The sequence below is a fragment of the Acomys minous genome (assembly GCF_964271855.1).
Source record: "Acomys minous genome assembly, chromosome: 1".
NCBI classification, from domain to species: Eukaryota; Metazoa; Chordata; class Mammalia; order Rodentia; family Muridae; genus Acomys; species Acomys minous.
Window position 1 is genome coordinate 50,787,811 of NC_140483.1, and position 18,990 is coordinate 50,806,800.

At 40.4% G+C, this 18,990-nt stretch overlaps 1 protein-coding gene across 5 annotated transcripts in view; it reads right to left on the reverse strand.

Moving 5' to 3' along the window:
* The window catches only part of DENND1B (DENN domain containing 1B), a 210,436-nt gene that overhangs the window by 5,234 nt on the left and 186,212 nt on the right, over positions 1-18,990 (reverse strand). For all 5 annotated transcript variants that reach the window (XM_084799269.1, XM_084799271.1, XM_084799268.1 and 2 more), the window contains 3 exons: positions 18,566-18,673; positions 1,988-2,064; positions 589-805 (listed from right to left, as the gene is read on the reverse strand). In XM_084799269.1, coding sequence (XP_084655395.1) covers positions 589-805; positions 1,988-2,064; positions 18,566-18,673 — 402 coding nt within the window. The remainder of the gene's footprint in view (positions 1-588; positions 806-1,987; positions 2,065-18,565; positions 18,674-18,990) is intronic.

Consider the following 18,990-nt stretch of genomic DNA (forward strand, 5'->3'; position numbering starts at 1 on the left):
ACCTGGCACATTGAAACGGTGCACAGAATTCACACAAAACTTTAGGTTCTCTGCGATCAGAATGGGGTCCCACTGCATGTAATTCCACCTCATGTTTTTTGCACTTGAGTACACTTAAAACTGTACTTTTAAAGCAGAGAGAGCAAGAGAGCGAGAGAGCGAAAGAGCGAGAGAGCGAGAGAGAGCAAGAGAGAAGAGAGAGAGAGAGAGAGAGAGAGAGAGAGAGAGAGAGAGAGAGAGAGAGAGAGAGAATTCATTACATATTGTTTAACCCCCCTCAGGAATTCTTGTTAAAAGTAGGAGTATTTCACATAAGAAAAAAGTCTCCACAAGGCTGAGTATTAAAGTTAGTCAGCGATTAGGCTAGGCAATGGCTAGGCAAGGGCATCAGCTGGCAGCCAACACTCGAACAGTGGGTGAATTCAGGGCAGTGAATACTGTAGTGATTTTAGTAGCAGAAATAATTCACAAAGATGACAAACATTCATAGTTTGAAGGGTTCTTTTTTAACCTAAGTTTATCTCATCTGGTGCCCACAAAAAGGGTAAGAGTGTTTTGATTTAACTGCGTAAGTTAAACTCAACTAACCGCAGGTTTGTAATCAATGTCATCCATGGATCTGAAGAAATCCAGGCTCTTTGCAGCAGCCAGCTTTCCTTGATCGGAGCTGTGCGTGCTCAGCGTGTCCAGGATCTCGCCCAGCAAGTCCATTTCCCCTGAGTAAGGAGCCTTCACCCGAGCCTCAGCAGAGTCATCGCTCTCATAGAAATAAGCCGATGCTTCTTCGCTGTCTTCAGAAGATACCCTGGAAGGACACACGCAGAGCACCAGTCAGCATGTGTGCACACAGGCTGCGTCTGAACAGCTCACTGCAATCAGTCAGTATTTAGCAGCACAGCAACAAAGTCTGAACTGAGGGTGAGGGCTGTGGGAGCTGTAATCCCAGCACTCCCGAGGCTGAGGCAGGAGAACTGCAACTGTGAGGCTAGTCTGGGCTACAGACAAAAAACAAGAGAAGAAACTAAGGGGAAGACATAAGAGGACTGGACAAGGGGAAAGTAGAGGGAAGAAAAAAAGAAAAGGGAAAGGGAAAGGGAAGGGAAGGGAAGGAAAGGGATGGGAAACAGTAAGCAGAGAGGAAAAGAAAACAAAAAGAGTAAAGAGAGAAAAGAAAAAGGAGGAGGAGAGGTTTAAAGGACAGGGAGGGACAAAGAACAGAAATAAAAATTACTCCATGGTTGAAATCTCTACAGGTATGAGTGTATCTATTTCAACTTCAGTACACACATTATGAGCAAATAATAAAAAGTCATGGCTTATTAAACTGAAGCTGGACTTTCCATTAGTCTCACTCTATAGGATTTTGGAATTTCCTAGAAACATTAGATTAAATACTTAGAAAGTTTGCAAAATTCCAAGTTTTACTTTTCATATTTTATATGATTTCCTCTTCTTATTTGTTTTAGAGAAGATAAAATATTCCCTTATGTATATTTATATCACATTTAGAATGTCCATTTCATTACTATGTACCTTAAAATTGCTAAAAAGCTGAAGTTTATATAATCTTCTGTACTTTCTATGACATAACACAGTTCCACATTTTCTCCCATGAGGAAAAACCCTCACTTTAAGCTCAGTTTGTTGGGAAATGACTGTTATCACTGCTCTATTTCATCTGGTCCTTTCAGTGTGGGATGAGACCTCCACCTAGTACTCACCCCTGTCACCTCTTCCACTCCTTGGACACTTGTGTAGATGACTCTACCTTCCAGGAACATGATATTTCAAGCCTACCTTGCCTTGCCCTGTCTTAAGCCCCATTCCTCCCAGTACCATTTCTGTTTGTTGATGAATATAGTAAGGGAGCAGAAACTGGACTTAAGTAGTGCCTAAACTCCTGTCATTGAGCCAGAGCACTCGACACCGCAGAGCTGCCTCCCAGTGAACTGTGCCACTAGATAGGGACCCGCAGTGCTGGACTCACTTGCTTGCTCGTTCAATGTCATCATCATCATCGTACAGGGTACCATCAAAGCTTTTATGAGGCCTTTTCAAGTGTGCCTGGAGAGAAAAGGTGACAATAAATTGAGTTATCAACTTGAAATATGTCTGCTTAATAGTTCTAAAGGAAAAATGTGATTTTATAGGAAATAAAAGAAATAATGCCTTTAAAGCTTTTGAATGTCATTCACTAACCTGACAATTTAGAACAATAAGAAGTAGAAGCAAAGCAGAATTTTAAAAAAAGAAACACAACAACACCACTTCTTAGCCCCTTAGGTAACAGCTGGAGATAGATACACTTGCGGATAGTCACAGCATGGACCCACAGTGCAGCTATCACAGGATTTTAACAACTATCAAAAGTTGTCAGCTTTATTGCCCTGTCCCATCCCCCAGAGTCCTCGGTGTCTCGGACGGTGCTCTCAATTATAAACGTGGTTTACAATGGTGCAAACATGTAGGCTCTGGTTGAGTGCTGGGGCCCAAATTACAGCATTTGTTTAGGTGATGTCAGCGCTGGTTCTGAGGAACCCACCTGGAATTAAATTCAGATCCTCAGGCTTGGCGGCAAGTGCCATTACCTGATGTCTTGCCAGGCCTCGGTATGTATTTTAAACAAATAATTGTTTTAAAAAGGTTTATATTATCTTATGTGTATGAGTATGTTCTGTATGTCTGTGCACCATGGCATGCCTGGTGCCTGCAGAGGTAAGAGGAGGGTGTCAGACCCTGGAACTGGAGGTACAGACTGCTGTGAGTCTCCATGAGATCCAGACCTGGGACCTTCATGGAGTGTTTTTACCTGCTGAACCAGCTTTCCAGCTCCACGATTTCTTTGTAACACAACCTACAAAGTGTGCTACCTACAAACTAACACTGCCCTTTAGTCTTTTACATCATACAGACTGTATCCACACCCCTTATTTTATTCCATGGGTCAGAACTACAGAAGGCAGTGCAGGCTGTGGTTGCCATGGCTCCAGTCTCCTGGAGCACTCCACTTCCCCACTTTCCTTTGTGCCAGAAGCCTCTTTAAAACATGTTATTCCACCCTCATCTCCTGAAAACTGTCAGTTTATGAGGCAGCTTAGATTCCATTTCTGGATGACTCTTGTTTGTTTCCGGCAAGCATAAGCCATGGTGGTGATGTGCACTTTAGGGTGCACACTGGTAGACATGCGATGTTCAGTGGTGCTAACACTAAGACACAGCTTCGGGTGTGGTTAGCCTAGTCACTCATTTCAAATTAATTCCTTATTTTTCACCTGATGGTGTCATTCACCTAAAATAACCACTGGCAGGTTCAGTTTTCATTAGGGGTTGCACAATTATTATTTTATGGAGTATTCCTTTTTTATTTGTTAGCATTTTATAAAGAACTTTACTCTGTAGTGTAGTACTATACCAAAATACAATGTACAGCGAAAAAAGCAGAGAAGTTGTTGACTTGCTCTTTTATTTCCAAGAGTAATCGGCCATTGCCCAGTGGTCTCTAACGTGATGACAAAATGTGGTTATCTAATATGGCTATGGCTTGTACATGTTTGGTACATTTCAACCCACCATAGTTATTACTGGTGTTCAAAATACCCTATCTTTGAATTTTGACTTTAAAAGTCCTTATCTTCAAGATATACATCTAAGATAGTCACAAGTTAAAAGATAAACTGTTATGTTTTTTTAAAACTTGAAAATAATTAGGTATAGGGTGACTGACCTTGAGCTTATTACTACACAAATTGTATCAAGAGTTTCTAAAATGTCTTCTTTATTATCATTACATGTTTGAATGTTTCAAATACAAACTTTACAATTTTTAAGCCACCTGCCTTTTGACCCTTTGATGCTAGCCTATGGCTTGTCTGACATGACCTCAGAAAAGAAGTTTAGATTTTCCAAGTGGGCAATGACATTTAGAGGACCAAACTTTGGTGTAACAGTGCTCAAAAGTATGCACCACTCTGGGTGGTGAAGAGAAGCCTCGGCCACATCGCCTAGTGGAGGAGTCTTCCTGTATTCCTGTTTCATCTCCAACCCACAGCTGCTTCCATTTGTTGCACTACAGAGTAAGCACCTCACCCACCTGCTCACTCTTCTGTGCCAACGCATTGAGGGACACACAGAGTAAGCACTTGTGACCTGTGACTGAAATGCGTAACAAGTTCCCCATGAGTCCGATGATTAGAAAGGACTGAGGGCCTTAAAGCTATGCCTGTTCACCACATACACTGGAGCCTCTTCAGTTGGACAGAAGTTATGAGAATGATCTAGGAACAAAACTATCACTCACAACATTAGTTCATAGGAGGGGATTCATCTTACTCTCTCTTTACTTTACCAAACAACAACAACTAAGATTAATACAATACTGTACAATCATTGCAACGAACTCCACATATGCTCAGTTTGGTTGCCACACGCGATTTTCTGAATGAAACAAAATTGAAAACCAAATATGCTATTTATCAAAATCATCACTATTTAAGAAGACTAGAATATTAAGCACTAAGTACAATGTATTTGTCGAGTACCTTGCAAAGCCCTCTCACATACACACAAGGTTAGCCCTGGGAACATGCATCTTTCCATTTACCACCTCAGAGCCCAATGAACCCCATCATAAACTCGAAGGTACATCCAGAGATGATCGATAATTTGTCCACGTCACACCATCCAAAAGGAACAGCAACAACACAGGAAGTGACATCATCTGCTGCACTGCAGATGCTGGTTGCTCCAAGATGCTTTAATCCTGTAGCTGCCTGTCTGAATCATAGCTCTCAAATATTTCACTCCAACCATTCCTTGCACAATCTATGCAACACTTAAGTCATGAAACAAACTTCAAAAGAAAATCTAAGTGTTATTTCACATTTTTCTATGCAGCCAGGCCTCTGTAAATTTTCACAAAGGCACTAATAACCAGGGTTCTTTACAAAAGGTGTTCATAAAAGAATTTTAGAAGCACACATAAAAGCAATTAATAATGGTTTTCCCCTTTGTAGATGTTAACCTATGTCCAGTGAAGACACTGTAGCTGCTGCTGGTGTCTTCACGGTCAGCGTCCTGTGCTTCTAGCTGTCTACGTGCGGTCTCCTAGATTGGTTTTTGTCTTGTCTCATGGGTGCTTTCATTTCTTCATGGGGTGGCTAACTTTGGCTGTTAACTTGACATGTGGGAGAGGGAACAGAGGAGCTGCCTTCATCTGATTAGCTGTGGGCATGTCTGAGAGGGCAGTTTCTTAACTGCTACTTCATGCAGGAGGACTCTGCCCATTGTGGGCAGTGCCAGCCCACGGCAGGTGGGTGTGGGCAATGGAAGAAGGTAACTGAGTGTGTGCCTGGGAACCAGCCAATAAGCAGCGTTCCTCTGCGATTCTGCTTCAAGCTTCTGACTGAGCACCCACCTCAGCTGCTCCTGTAAGTGGAAATAAACTGTCTGCTCCCCCAAGTTGCCTTCGGTTTATCACAACACCTGACACCAAGCTCGAACACTTAATCAGCTAAATAAAATATATCATGAGCATGCATTTGATATTTCCTGGAAAAATGAACATTTGCATATACAGCAGGTAGGTTCTTGTTTTAGTCAGGGTTACTACTGCTGTGATGAAACACCATGAGCAAAGCAATTTGGGGACAAAAAGGTTTATTTGGCTTACACTTCCAGTTCATAGTTCATCACTGGAGGAAGCCAGGTTAGGAACTCAAACAGGACAGGAACCTGGAGGCAGGAGCTGATGCAGAAGCCATAGAGGGGTGCTGCTTACTGGCTTGCTCCCCATGGCTTGCTCAGCCTGCTTTCTTATAGGACCCAGGACCAAGCAGACCAGGGATTGCACCACCCACAATGGACTGGGCCCTCCCCTGTCAATCACTAATTACGAAAATGCCTTACAGGCCTCTTCTGTGTTCCCAAGGCACAGAGGGGCAGCATGTCTACTCACTCCCTCAATGAAGATTAAAAATGTGTCTTCCTGTGGCAGGCATTAGGCTACATGCTGGGACATAACAAGGAGCAACAAGAGGGCTCTGCGTTCTTATGTGTTTTAGTCTATTAAATAAAAACTCTCTAAAAATCAAACCCTAAATATCATACCAATAAGCATAAAAGTATGACTCAAATTAGCTTCTTATAACCTATATTGCCACAAAAGCACTTATTAAGAACGTGACCTAAGCCAGGCACTGTGGTGTGCACCTGTAATCCCAGCACTCAGGGAGGCAGAGGCAGGCCGATCTCTAGCCAGCAAAACAAACAAGCAAACAAACAAACAGAATCTGACCTGAGACCTCAAAGAAACTCTTTCTCCTAGGCTCTGAAATGTCATATGCATTAAGCATAAATGAGAAGAGGCAAACACACATACAAAGTCCCTCAAAGTTTGTCATAACTCCTGGCTTGCTGTCCTGAAACCCTGTGTTGATAAAAACTTGCAGTTACTCTTTTGATCGCTAGGTGGCACACAGTTATTAAAAAGAGCTAGATATATATAACTCGGGCATTACACAGATGCACCATAGATTTAGCAGGAAAATATGGGATATGAGAGAGTGGGGCAAGGGTGGAAGGAACGTACCATTGCTGTATTTGCGGTCCCAGGTAATGTAGCGGAACAGAAATCCACTAACTCAACTATTTTCTGAGAATGTACTAAAAGCTGGTACTATATACTGGATCTTTAAGTCAAGGATAGAGCTACCGCTGTTTTCTTTTAGTTCTTAGCATTTCTTCATTCCATAAACATGCATGAAACACCAACTGTATGCATTTCATTGATTCCATGGCACATATATAATAATGAAAAATATTCCCTCTTCATGAGGAATACCTACTGTAAACACACTAGTCATTTCAGAGTTACAGAAGGTGGCCATTTTGCATCCCTCCTAGGACCCAGGTATTGTGCAGGAAAGGTATACCTTGGGAATATAAAGCAGGGCTGGATGCCGTGCTGGTTAAGAGCATGTACTGTTCTTGCAGAGGACCAGAGCTCAGTTCCCAGTACCTATGTTGGGATGGCTCACACCTGCCTCTAATTCTAGAAGCAACTGATACTTCTGGCATCCTTCACACACACACACACACACACACACTTAAAAATTAAAAAATAAATATTTTGAAAAGAATATAAGGCAGGCAAAGCTTCTCTTGCTCAAAAACATGAAATTAAAAATGAGACCTGGAACTGAGCACCATAAACCTTCATCAGACTAGTAATTCTCAACACATATCATTATAAAATACAATTCTGCTTTCATGAAAATGTGAAGTACATATTTAGTGACAATTCACAAAGTAAGCACTCATGGCAAGGGCTATGTCCTTTGACTGTGGGAAAATGTTTGAGTGTTGAAAAAGAAAGTCTACCAGTATGGAATGAAAAGTGTTGGTGGTTTCCTCCTGGAGCTGACCCTGCGCGTAGACACTGAAGGAGATGGAGACAAATGATGAAGACAGGAAACGCCACAGAAAGAAAAACACACACAAACTCACAGAAAAGAGTAAGTCACAAAACCACACAACTGAGTGTTTGAAGAGGACTCAAGAAGCAAATTCAGTCTAGTTGCAACAACAAGATAAATGCTACCTTCTCTGCAGTGGCTTCTGGAAAGCATACCAGGCTGTAAAATGGCCCAAACCAAGGAGCCTGGTTAGCTTGCAGTTACCGCTGCGGTCACTAGATGGCAAACGATGCTAATAAGGCAAAAGGCAGCTTAAGCTTCCATTTTTAAGGGGCAGGGTGGCGAGGGTGGGTGGAGGCCGGAGAATGTGGAGGGAGAGGATGGATAAAAGCAGATGAAACAGAAAACAACTTGTTTATCATTCACAGACTTGAGAGTCTGATGACATATGTAACTTTTCTGAGGCTGACTCACTATGAAGCTCAGACTGCCCTTGGCTTCACTGCTCTCTCTCTGCCTCCACAAGGCTAGGACTGCAGCTGTGCACTGGCTTGCCTGGCTTACTACAAAGACTTCTCTTCTCTTTTCTTCTCTTCTCTTCTCTTTTCTTCTCTTCTCTTCTCTTCTCTTCTCTTCTCTTCTCTTCTCTTCTCTCCTCTTCTCTTCTCTCTCCTTCCTTCCTTTCTCTCTATTTTTTAAACATAGCCTAATCTTTTTGAAGGATGTTTGTATGTGCTTTGCTGCATGTATGTATGTGAATCACCCCGTGTCTGGGTTCTCAGGAGGTCGGGAGAGCGCTTCCGATTTCCTGGAACTAGAGTTGGAGTGTTGGTCACTGCTGCATGTGTGCCGGGGACCCAGGTCCTCTGCAAGAGCAGGATGTGTTCTAGCCACTGACCCCCTCTTCCAGCCCACAAATATAAGGATTTTTTTTGATACTGTCCCATTTTGGAGTTGAGCCAACCAAAATCCAGAAACACTGCTTTGCTGACCCGAAGACTACAGCAAACACCTCGTCTTATGAATAAAATCCAACTGTGAAATAGGAAAACGTCATAGAATAGAATTATAATGGCAGCACCTTGAACATGCACAGTAGGTTTATTATTTGAAAACGGCTTTAAAATACTTTGTGTATGTTTAGAGGTGTAACTGAAATTCAATTAAAGGTGTACCGAAGGCTTGCTTCAGCATTAGATGTTTCGCAGATTATTATATTTCCTTGACAAGCTTACTTTACCACAAACTGTGCTGAACACCTTCCTGTTTTGTGTATGTTGAGAGCAAATGTAAGCAAGTGGTGCCCTGGGCAAGTTGTAGAAGCAGAGAAGCACAGAGCTGCGACTCTGTCCCAGGTCTGCAGACTCTGCTAACACGCCCTTTCTATTCCATCCATGCTGAGGGAGAGTGTCCTGAGGCACCTGAGGAAAGTGTGAGAGAGAAGGACAGGCCAATAGATGACAGGCTTCAACTTTATTTAAGGCAAGACGGTGCCAGCAAGATGGAGATGCTAGCCTCCAGGAAGGCAGGGCACAGTGAGGCCCGAGGACCGAAGAACCTTCTGTTGGTGCACATGGGTGAAGGACTAACAAGACACAAGACTGGTGAGATCTAGTGAACTGTGCTAATGATTCCTGTTGTCACTCGGTAAGAAGTGGAGGTCTAAGAGAGCATGACAATGCCAGTCCTGAGAAGGGGCGGGCCCTGGGGCTAGGGCAGCAGTGAAGATCGGAACAGGGTCCTGACCACACAAGGGCTCCTCCACCTTCTGTCTACACTGCTCCCACAGTCTTTGTGAGCTTTATGGGCCTTGTTCTCTGTGCTTACCTGTCACCTACTGTGTGCTTCCTTGTGACAGTAGCGTTCCATTCTAATAACATGCTTATCTTACAGGTCTGAGACTGAATCTTACATTTAGTTACTTTTGCTTCAAATTCTACTTCCTTTCAGATACAGAAAACTTCAGGAGAATGCCACTCTCATCTGTCAATGACAAAGACTAGATAACCTAAAAAGTAAGTCATAATTCCTTTTGAATCCATAAGAGAGACAAGACTTACAGCATCCAAGTAAACTGAGCTTCATCTATCGGAAGGCCTCGACAACGGACAAGGCAATGAGCGGCCACTGGAGAATGTTAGTTGCTGAAAGTTTAATAAAATTGCCTAAATGACATGCAAGGGCTAAGCTGTCAATTTAGAGCTGCTGGGAATCTCCACGACAGGAAGGGTTGGAGTGTTTGCAGTCCCTGGCTCTTTCCCACACATTCCTGTAACTTTACTTAAAGCTAAGGGGAGTGTGTGTAAGGTACACTGGAAAGACAGGTGCTCTGTGCTAGTTCAGGGAGCAGAGACTGCTGTATGGTGCAGCCAGGGTACTCACACACTTTTCTATATCTTCACTTCATAGAAAATAAAGCCTTCTCAAGACCATTAGAATAAATGGAGAAGCAAATACTCTACCGGTGAGAGGGAACCCACACTGACACTGAGCCCATGTCTACTCTACTGCAAAGGCGTCTTCCCATATATGTAAATAACGGGCCTTTAAAACTTAAAAGGAAGTAAATGATCTTCAAAGCTAAATTGGCAAGTCTAACAATACTAGAGGTTTTGGGGAGACACATGGCCTTGAAAACCATTGGGTATCTGATGGTCAGATAGTTGAATAGGATGCCACATGACAAAGTGTTTCAGTCTGTCCACAGCACACACCAGTACATTAACAGAGGCTCATTTTAATTTAGTTGGATTCTATTCTAACTTTTTAAGTTAAAAAAATCATCAAGTTTAAGAATTGACAGAATGCAAGAAATCAGAACTGAGCCCTGGTTTACCAAAATACTCATCCCAGAAACAGAGTACTTTAGGGTTCATTCTTGCTTGCTGTTCAGAGACTATATAAAAAGCTGCCCGATAGCAATGCTCCAGGAGCCCGTCTCCAAAGCGTGGCAACGGGAACAGAAGGCTGGCACTCACAGGACTCACACTCACCTGCACGGGCACCTGCAATGTGGATTCAGCCTGGGAAATTCTAAGCCAGCTTTTAAGGGCTGTTCTCATGCTGAGTGATACCAATTGCATTTGAAATCTCATTATCTTTTTGGCATTGAACATTTAAAGACACAAATTTTGCCAGTGATTTTATAGTTATCTTTTTGGTGCAAGAAATTACTAGTTAGCATAAAAACAATATGCTTAAGCATTAAATACCTTAGTGAAGAAGAATAAATAAATGATTTATTGCCATGTTGAGAAGTGGCAGTCTATCTGAAGATCCTGAACGGACAGTGAGAATAGCAACTATGAAATACAGACTGGCTTTGACCTCCGCCAACACCAGCACTGGTCTCTGAGACACTTCAAAGCGGTGCCATGCAGAAAAGCAGGCAGGAGAAGCACCATTTCCTTATCCTAAGATGCGTGGGTGAAAATAAGAACTTATGTTCAGAAAATGGGTATTTGGGGATAGAGTACCATTGTTAATTGATCAGAACCCTTAAAGATTAAAGGTAGTAGGGAAAAAACTTAAAAAGATAAAGGACAGAAAACAGAGGGAAGGATTCTGCCCATGTTTCTATATAATGTCTAGAATGGCAATAGTCATTAACTAGAATTACTAAATGGAAAAACAGCATTTTGTCTTTGTTTCAAGATTTAATAACAGTCATTTGTGGCAAGTGAATTTGAAGAGTAAAATTATAAGATTAAAATGTCAACTTTAATGTTTTTCAAAGTATATGTTATATTTACATAAATATTGTTCTTTTCCGTTGTGTGTTTATAAACTACCAAGCATCATTCTGCAGAGTTAAATTTCTTAAGTTAAATCCCAGAGAGTTACTGAAGGAACCTATGTCCCTTGAACACTTCAGTGTTTGGCGCTATATAACATCCACTAGAGGGTGTGCTTGTAATCCATAACCGTTTGTTTCTTGTTTAAACAGTTTTAACTATAAGCAAATCTGAAATGTTTGAAAGTAATGCTTTTCCAACAGAGAAAATAACTTCTTTCTAATTAACAATATTGTGCCTGTATATCTTACCAGGAAAATCAACTATGTAAGTTACTGACATTAGAGTGAATTAGGATAAATCCTGTACGAAGAGACGCTGGAATATATACTGCTATAATGGGTTTTTATTTAGGCAATACTTCTTATGGTTACAATCACTTAACTTATTTTTAAAAAGTTTTATATCCTTTGAAGTTTCTTTAACTTTTCCTTATTATTATTTGAACTAGGAATTTACCTTAATAGTATCTTCAATATTGTGCCAAAACTAACATAGAATTAAGAATGGCTGCTTGTCATGGTTTGTTAGAATTATTTGTCTTCATGAGTCCTACTCAACAAGAGGGAAACCATGGCCGGTACTGGAAACACAGCCATCTACCCAGGGCTAGTGAAGTCATGAATCTTGAAGGAGAAAGTACAACCTCATTGCTAAACCAACATAACCTCTAACTGCAATCTAAATATGTGTCTCATATGTGTGTGTATACATATATGTGTGTATATGTGTATGTGTGTGTGTGTGTATGTATGTATGTATTCCTCACCTCTCATCAAGGAACCTTCACTTTGTAACGGATGAAACCATTACATAAAACCACAACCAATCAAAATACAGAGTTGTGGAGCCCGGTTCCAATGGGATCCATCTAGAGAACAACTCTAGCACCCAAGGCTCAGGGTACGCTGTGGAAGAGGGGCAGAAAGACTCTAAGACTCAGAGATTCAGGCAGTTAGTTTGCTGTGAGCTGGATCGTGCCTCCTAGAAATATCGGAAGCTACACCCAGCAAGCCTCACCTAAGGTGACGGCCCAACCACAAGCTGAAGAGGGATGACAACAGACATGATTAAAGCAGACAAGAGAAAGCCAAAGAGTTCTCAACACTACACAAAGATCTACAGGACACAAAGAATGCTGAGTGGAAGAAACTGGCTTGTCCAGGGGAAAGTATACTAACTTGTTATCAGCACCAGGTGGTTAGCCTTGAAAACATACATGTGAGTTATAATATACATATGGAGGTGGCTGTATTTAGGAGAATGTCTGTGTGTGTGTGTGTGTGTGTGTGTGTGTGTGTGTGTGTGTGTGTGTGTGTGTATAAACAATTAATGAAAAACGAGACCACAAACCTGAAGAAAAGTAGGTAGGTGTACTTGGGAAGGCTTGAAGGAAGAAAAGGAAAGGTAGAGATGATATTAAATCTCACACTAAAAAGTAATAAAAATGTTATTTCTGTTATAGAAAAACTTACTTTACAAAACTAAGTATTCCTAGTGTTTACTTGCCATATCCCTCTCCTAACCCACACCAACACAAATATTTTTCTTGACTTGTTATTTATTTATAATCACTTTTTCTTCAGAAGAAGCAAGTGGCTACTTCCCTCTGTATAACCCTGTTACTTTTTTGAGAAGACAGAATCATGCTATGTAACTTACACTGGCTTTTAATTTGTGACTTTCCTAGTCTGTGTCACTACAAGTGGCAACTATACCACCTTTTACACATCCTATGTCACTTGAATAAGTGCTACCATTTATTTTACTTCAGAGTTGACTGAACTTATAAAGGAAACGTCATTAATACATTACCATGAACTACACACAAATTCATAGGGGTACCTTTTAAAATTTTTTTTTCTCATTAGCTACATCATTAATGAATATCTAAGTTTTTGTATTTTAAGTTGTAATTAAGTTACTTAATTATATTTGTAGTGTGTAAAACACACATTTAGAATCTATAAAATGTAAACTATCTGAATGTATATATATATTCAGATACACACACATGTTTGTGTCTACCTTTAGAGTATATTTTTAACAGGTAAAAGTATACTACTTATCAATTATAAACTTGTCATAGGTACTCAATTATATTAGAATCCATTGTAAACAACATAAACACAGCAACAACAAAATTTCATTTTAAATGAGCATTAGTACATAAAAAATTATTACCAATCATATTTTATAATGAAAATATCCTCATCACTTATTTAAGAAAGAACTGTACAACACTGCACAAAGTCCTGACTCCATGTCTAGTGAGTATTATCACCAAGCACACCAAGCCAAGTGTGGCGTCACACTGCAAAGGAAAAGCAACCCTTTCCTGCAAAGATTTATGTAAACAATCTAGATGGTAGAGGGAGAAACTCTAGTGGATTGGCACTTATCCCAGGCATGAAACAGTTAAAAGTGATATGTGTGCCAGGGTTTTAATAAGGCTTAGTAACAAAAAGCTTCCTCAGTGCTCCTCCTCACAGTGAAATGCCTTGCTTAGGGCCATCCGTCTGTTAACACTGACTTGTGACATGGCTAAGCTCTCATGCTTGCTCACTAGTATAGCTGTTAGCTGAGTGTGTGTGTGTGTGTGTGTGAGAGAGAGAGAGAGAGAGAGAGAGAGAGAGAGAGAGAGAGAGAGAGCGGTTGGACTGAGCCAAGAATGATTAATATCCTTTAAAGCAGATCCTAGCTCAGGCTTATAGGTTAAAATTTATTATTAAAAGGGGTTTTTCTGTTAGTCTTAAACTTTTTGGTTACATGGTAGACAATTTCATATGACGGAATTAGAATTAACGGTCTAATATTGTTCACTAACTCTTCAGGATTCTGTTCATATAAAACTGACAAAAGGAGGTAAGAACATGGGATTAAAACTGCTCTGCACCATGACCGGTAGCAGTATTCTCACTGGACCAAACTGGCCCTACTTTCAATAAAATCAGAGAAGGATCTTTTCCCCGGAGTCCTGTTAGGCTAGGGCGGCTGTTAGAACTGTCATCTCCACACAAAAGGGAAAGGGCTGGGTTTTACAAATGTGAAGCCTAATTGGGAGCTCTTCATGGCTGTACCCTTGACATTTATTTAAGCCTCATCAACAAAACAGAAAATCGCCATACTAATTAGTAGGCCAGCACACAAATTACTATTTGTTGGAGGTGGATTATAGATTCACAGTCTATTCCAAAGACAAGTAAAGTAATGGGACAGACATATTTAAATTCTTTTCCCATAGCATCCACATTATAGACTTTGCTTATGTTAAATAAAGATACGTTCTTATAACTCAAATGATCACAATTTCATTTAATATTCTGAAAAATAAATGAAAACAAAGTCTTTCATTGGCAAGTCTTGGTGGGAATTTAAAAAGCTACACTCTCTCCACAGCTGGGTCAGCGTCTGATAACTACGTGGACTCAGTGGGATGAGTCCAGTCCATTCAGAGTCACCTCTTAGTGTAGCAGACAATAAAACAAACGCCATCGTATGAAGTAATAGACCAGCGGTGCATTCATAAAACAAGTGTGGATTACTCTGAGTCGTACGCTGGAGTCAGCGGTCAGCGCCGCACTGGGAACGAGGAGGAGGGCCTGCCACTTTTGTGGCCACAGTATTGCTTCGTGACTAAGGACAGCAATGCCACGGCAAAGTTAAACAGGGCCATTGTTACAAAGGACCTGGCCCTCAAGATACATATGAACAGCTACTGATTGTAGAATATCTACTATACTTTATTTGTGAAGATATTTTATTCATATTATCTGTAATTTCTATAGCAGCCTAGGAAAATTATGTATGATGTTATTGTCAGTTAAACATGCAGAAAACAAGAAAGAGATATTTTATTTTACTTAATGTCAAAAGCAAGTTCCCTTTTTAATTAAGTTCACTCTGGCTCTATGCTAACCTTTCCATCAGCCACTCTGGGGAAGGGTCACAGTGAACCACAATGTATTGCGTATTGGGAAATTGCTAAACGCAGGTGTGATGTGTTCGTAGGTAACACAAAAAGTATTACCTATGAAGGGAATAGATGTATTTGCTTAAATGTACTCATTTTGCCATGTATATAAAAATATGCTTTATATCTGAAGCATATAAATTTAAAAACCCATTTCTAGAAATTAACATGAAACATGCAAAACCAGAAATTAGTAAATAATGATAGAAATGTCATGTGCTTTTATAAAAGGAAAATTGAATTATAGCATATGAGGAGTTCTTTTAACTTAGACATGTGAGTCTCCGATGGGAGCTGGACTCTGGAGCTTTAAATAGCACCAGGCTGTTAAAGACTACAGGGACATTTGAAGCTGTGCTAAATTCATTGGATTATGGGAGAGCCATGAGCCTATGAGGACTAAAGGTGAAAGGTTTTAAAGTGACATGTTAGGTGTCAAGATGACTAAATCTGGAGTTGAAATGGTTCATCTTTATTTCCCCATTAATGGTATTTAGAACATCACGGAACAACTTCTGCATGTATCGATGATGATCTCCTATAATGGTTAGGCTTTCTAGAATGGTGAGTGACACCATTCAATGGGCTTTGACACCAGGGGGAACTAGGCAGGAGAAGGCGCTGAGTAGCAGCTTTCTTCTCACTCTGCTTTCCTGTCAGTGCATGGCTTACCACCAGCCTCCAGATTCCCACCGAGCACCCTCAAACTGTGAGCCAAACAAACCCTTCCTTCCTTAAGGCGTGGCTCCCGATCTGCCACTAATTTAGTATGAGCTACAGACAAATGTGAAGGCCAGCCTTGTTGTCACTTTGGCAGCGGTCATAAAAGAAGCTTTTCAGGTACTCTGGATGTGAGTCTAAAGCTGATTTCTAAAGGTACTTAATAAAGTACAATTTGATATGGAAGTTTATTTGGTTTAAAACTCTTGAACAAAACGGATTAAATTGCTATTTTTTAAAACACTTTGCCACTTGGAACAATATTTTTAGTGATATCAGCATTTTAAATGATAATAGTAAATGAATTATCTAAGCATAGAAAAAAGAACCACAAATATATAGTCTCTAAGCTATGATGTTTGGCTTTAAGACTTTTTAAATTTACTATGGAGAAAAGCAATATATTTTAAGTAAAAATGATCTTTCAACTTCTGAGTTGTTCTTGGCTGGTGGTAAATGATGCAGTGCTGTTCCTTGATCCAGAGCAGTGCGGGGACTCAGTGCCTCCAGTCAGACAGGCTGTCACTAAGGGAACAACCCTACAGGGTACACAGTGGCTTAGTTACGATGGTCAGGAAGTTGAGTATCCTTAAAGAGTTTTCAGCTACAGTATGAACAACTTCCAATGAGTCTATCAGGATGCTCCCAATCAGAAGGTGAGGATCATCTGTACAATAATTCACCCTTTGATTTCCAAATATTGTTTTAATGATATCTGGGCTTCATTTATGTTTACAGCAAAAGGAGAGCATTATTGTTGCTCCTTGTCACTCTGTTCAAATTCCATTTAATCACAGATTTAATTGTCTCTCAGACTCACTGGAGTATAAACTCTTTGAAGACACAACAAAACACCAGTTAAATATCCCACATGTAAATGGTCTGGTACCAGCACTGTTTCATATTTTGGATTTCTTGGGTGCTACAATATCTGTGCATAGACACTGAGATATTTTGTGGACATAAACTGTCCTAACACCAAATTAATTCTTTAGACGACTTACACAGAATCCAACACTAAATTTAGCTAATGTTATAATAAACAGTATAATAAGCTTATGTTTTGAATGTGGCTTGATATCCACATTATGTGTGGGGTGTTCCATGTCTATATCAATATGGAATTTTAAGATTAGGGATACTTGACCTCATGAGGCTGAGAAGTTTCTGTAAGGCAGGAGACACTGTCAAAAGAACAAAGCGACAGCCTACAAACTGGGAAATAATCTTCACCAACCCTGCATCTGACAAAGGTCTAATATCCAAACTTTATAAAGAACTCAAGAAATTAAATGCCACTAAACCAAATAACCTAATTGAGAAATGGGGCTCAGAATTAAACAGAGAATTCTCAACAGAGGAATATCAAATGGCTGAGACACACTTAAAGAAATGCTCAATATCTCTAGGCATCAGAGAAATGCAAATCAAAACAACTCTGAGATTCCATCTTACACCCATCAGAATGGCTAAAATCAAACATTCAAGTGACAACACATGTTGGCGAGGATGTGGAGAGAGAGGAACACTCCTTCATTGCTGGTGGGAATGCAAACTAGTACAGCCACTTTGGAAATCTATCTGGTGCTATCTCAGAAAACTGGGAATAGGGCTTCCTCAAGACCCAGCTATTCCACTCCTTGGAATATACCCAGAAGATGCTCCAGCACACAACAAGAAAATTTGCTCAACCATGTTCATAGCAGCCTTATTCATAATCGCCAGAACATGGAAACAGCCTAAGTGCCCCTCAGTAGAAGAATGGATAAAGAAACTGTGGTACATTTACACTATGGAATACTACTCAGCTATTAAAAACAAGGAATTTCCAAAATTTGTGGACAAATGGATTGAACTAGAAATGATCATAATGAGTGAGCTAACCCAGAAGCAGAAAGACTCAAATGGTATATACTCACTTATATCTGGACACTAGCCCAAGGGGCATGTCCCATGAAAATCTGCACCTACCAGGAAACTGGGATAGAGGTGAGGACATCCTATTGAGACTCTAGGTGAGAAAAATATAGGGGATAGGCAAGTAGGTGGATCCAGAGGGTCCTAGAAACCTACAAGAGGAACATTATGATGGGTGGATCTGAGCCCAGGGGTTCTGCTTGATCTAAGGCACCAAGGACAAAACGTGCAGTCATCATCAAACCCCTATCCAGATCTAGTCAAAGGACAGAACATTCTCCACAGTTAAGTGGAGACTGGGGACTGACTCTCACAGGATCTCTGGTGCCCCATATTTGTCCATGTCCCTTTGTTGGGGAGGTCCAATGGCACTCGGAGGAAGGATAGCGGACTACCAAGAAGAGACTTGATACCCTAGCACCATATTCAGGGGGAGGAGGTCCCCCACAGCCACAGTCATAGGGAAGGGGGATTGGGGTGAAAGTGGGAGGGAGGGAGGAATGGGAGGATGCGTGGGATGGGATAGAAAATGAGATGTAATAGGAATTATTTTATTTTTCAATAAAAATGTGTTATTAAAAAAAAAGATTAGGGATACTTGTTTTTCCACTGGCTGTCCTGAGTCCATTACTCTCCCCTTGATCAATAATGCTGATTTTCTAATAAGAACAGCAATGGTCCAAGTCACTCCTAAAGAATCTGTTGAGTTTATGTAACCTGGGACTGGGGCTCGGGGCAAGCATCCTCACCTCAGAAAGCTTATGCTTCTCTCTGTTTTCTCCCTTTTCATTGTGCAGCGTATAAACTGGTGTATATTGTACCAAACCGGAACAGCTCCCATAATCGTCCTCATTGTCCTACACAAGGAGAAAAGTAGAATTATTTTACAATACTCCATTCTTAACTAACATTATTTGGTTAATAATAATCAATTAGTATCCTAAGGAAAAATTAACATTTTTGCTATAATTTTATAGAATAAGCTAAGGAAAAATGATTTTCTGTGGTATGATTTAATAATATCAGTATTAGTTAATTTAACAATTTCAAAAATAATCCATACTTTGACTAGTTGAAATCAAGTTTATATGAAGATAAATGTTCACCATTACTACAGTGGTAGATTTTTAAATGTTTGTTTTTGAGTTTGTTTTATTCAAAAGTAGAAAATCAA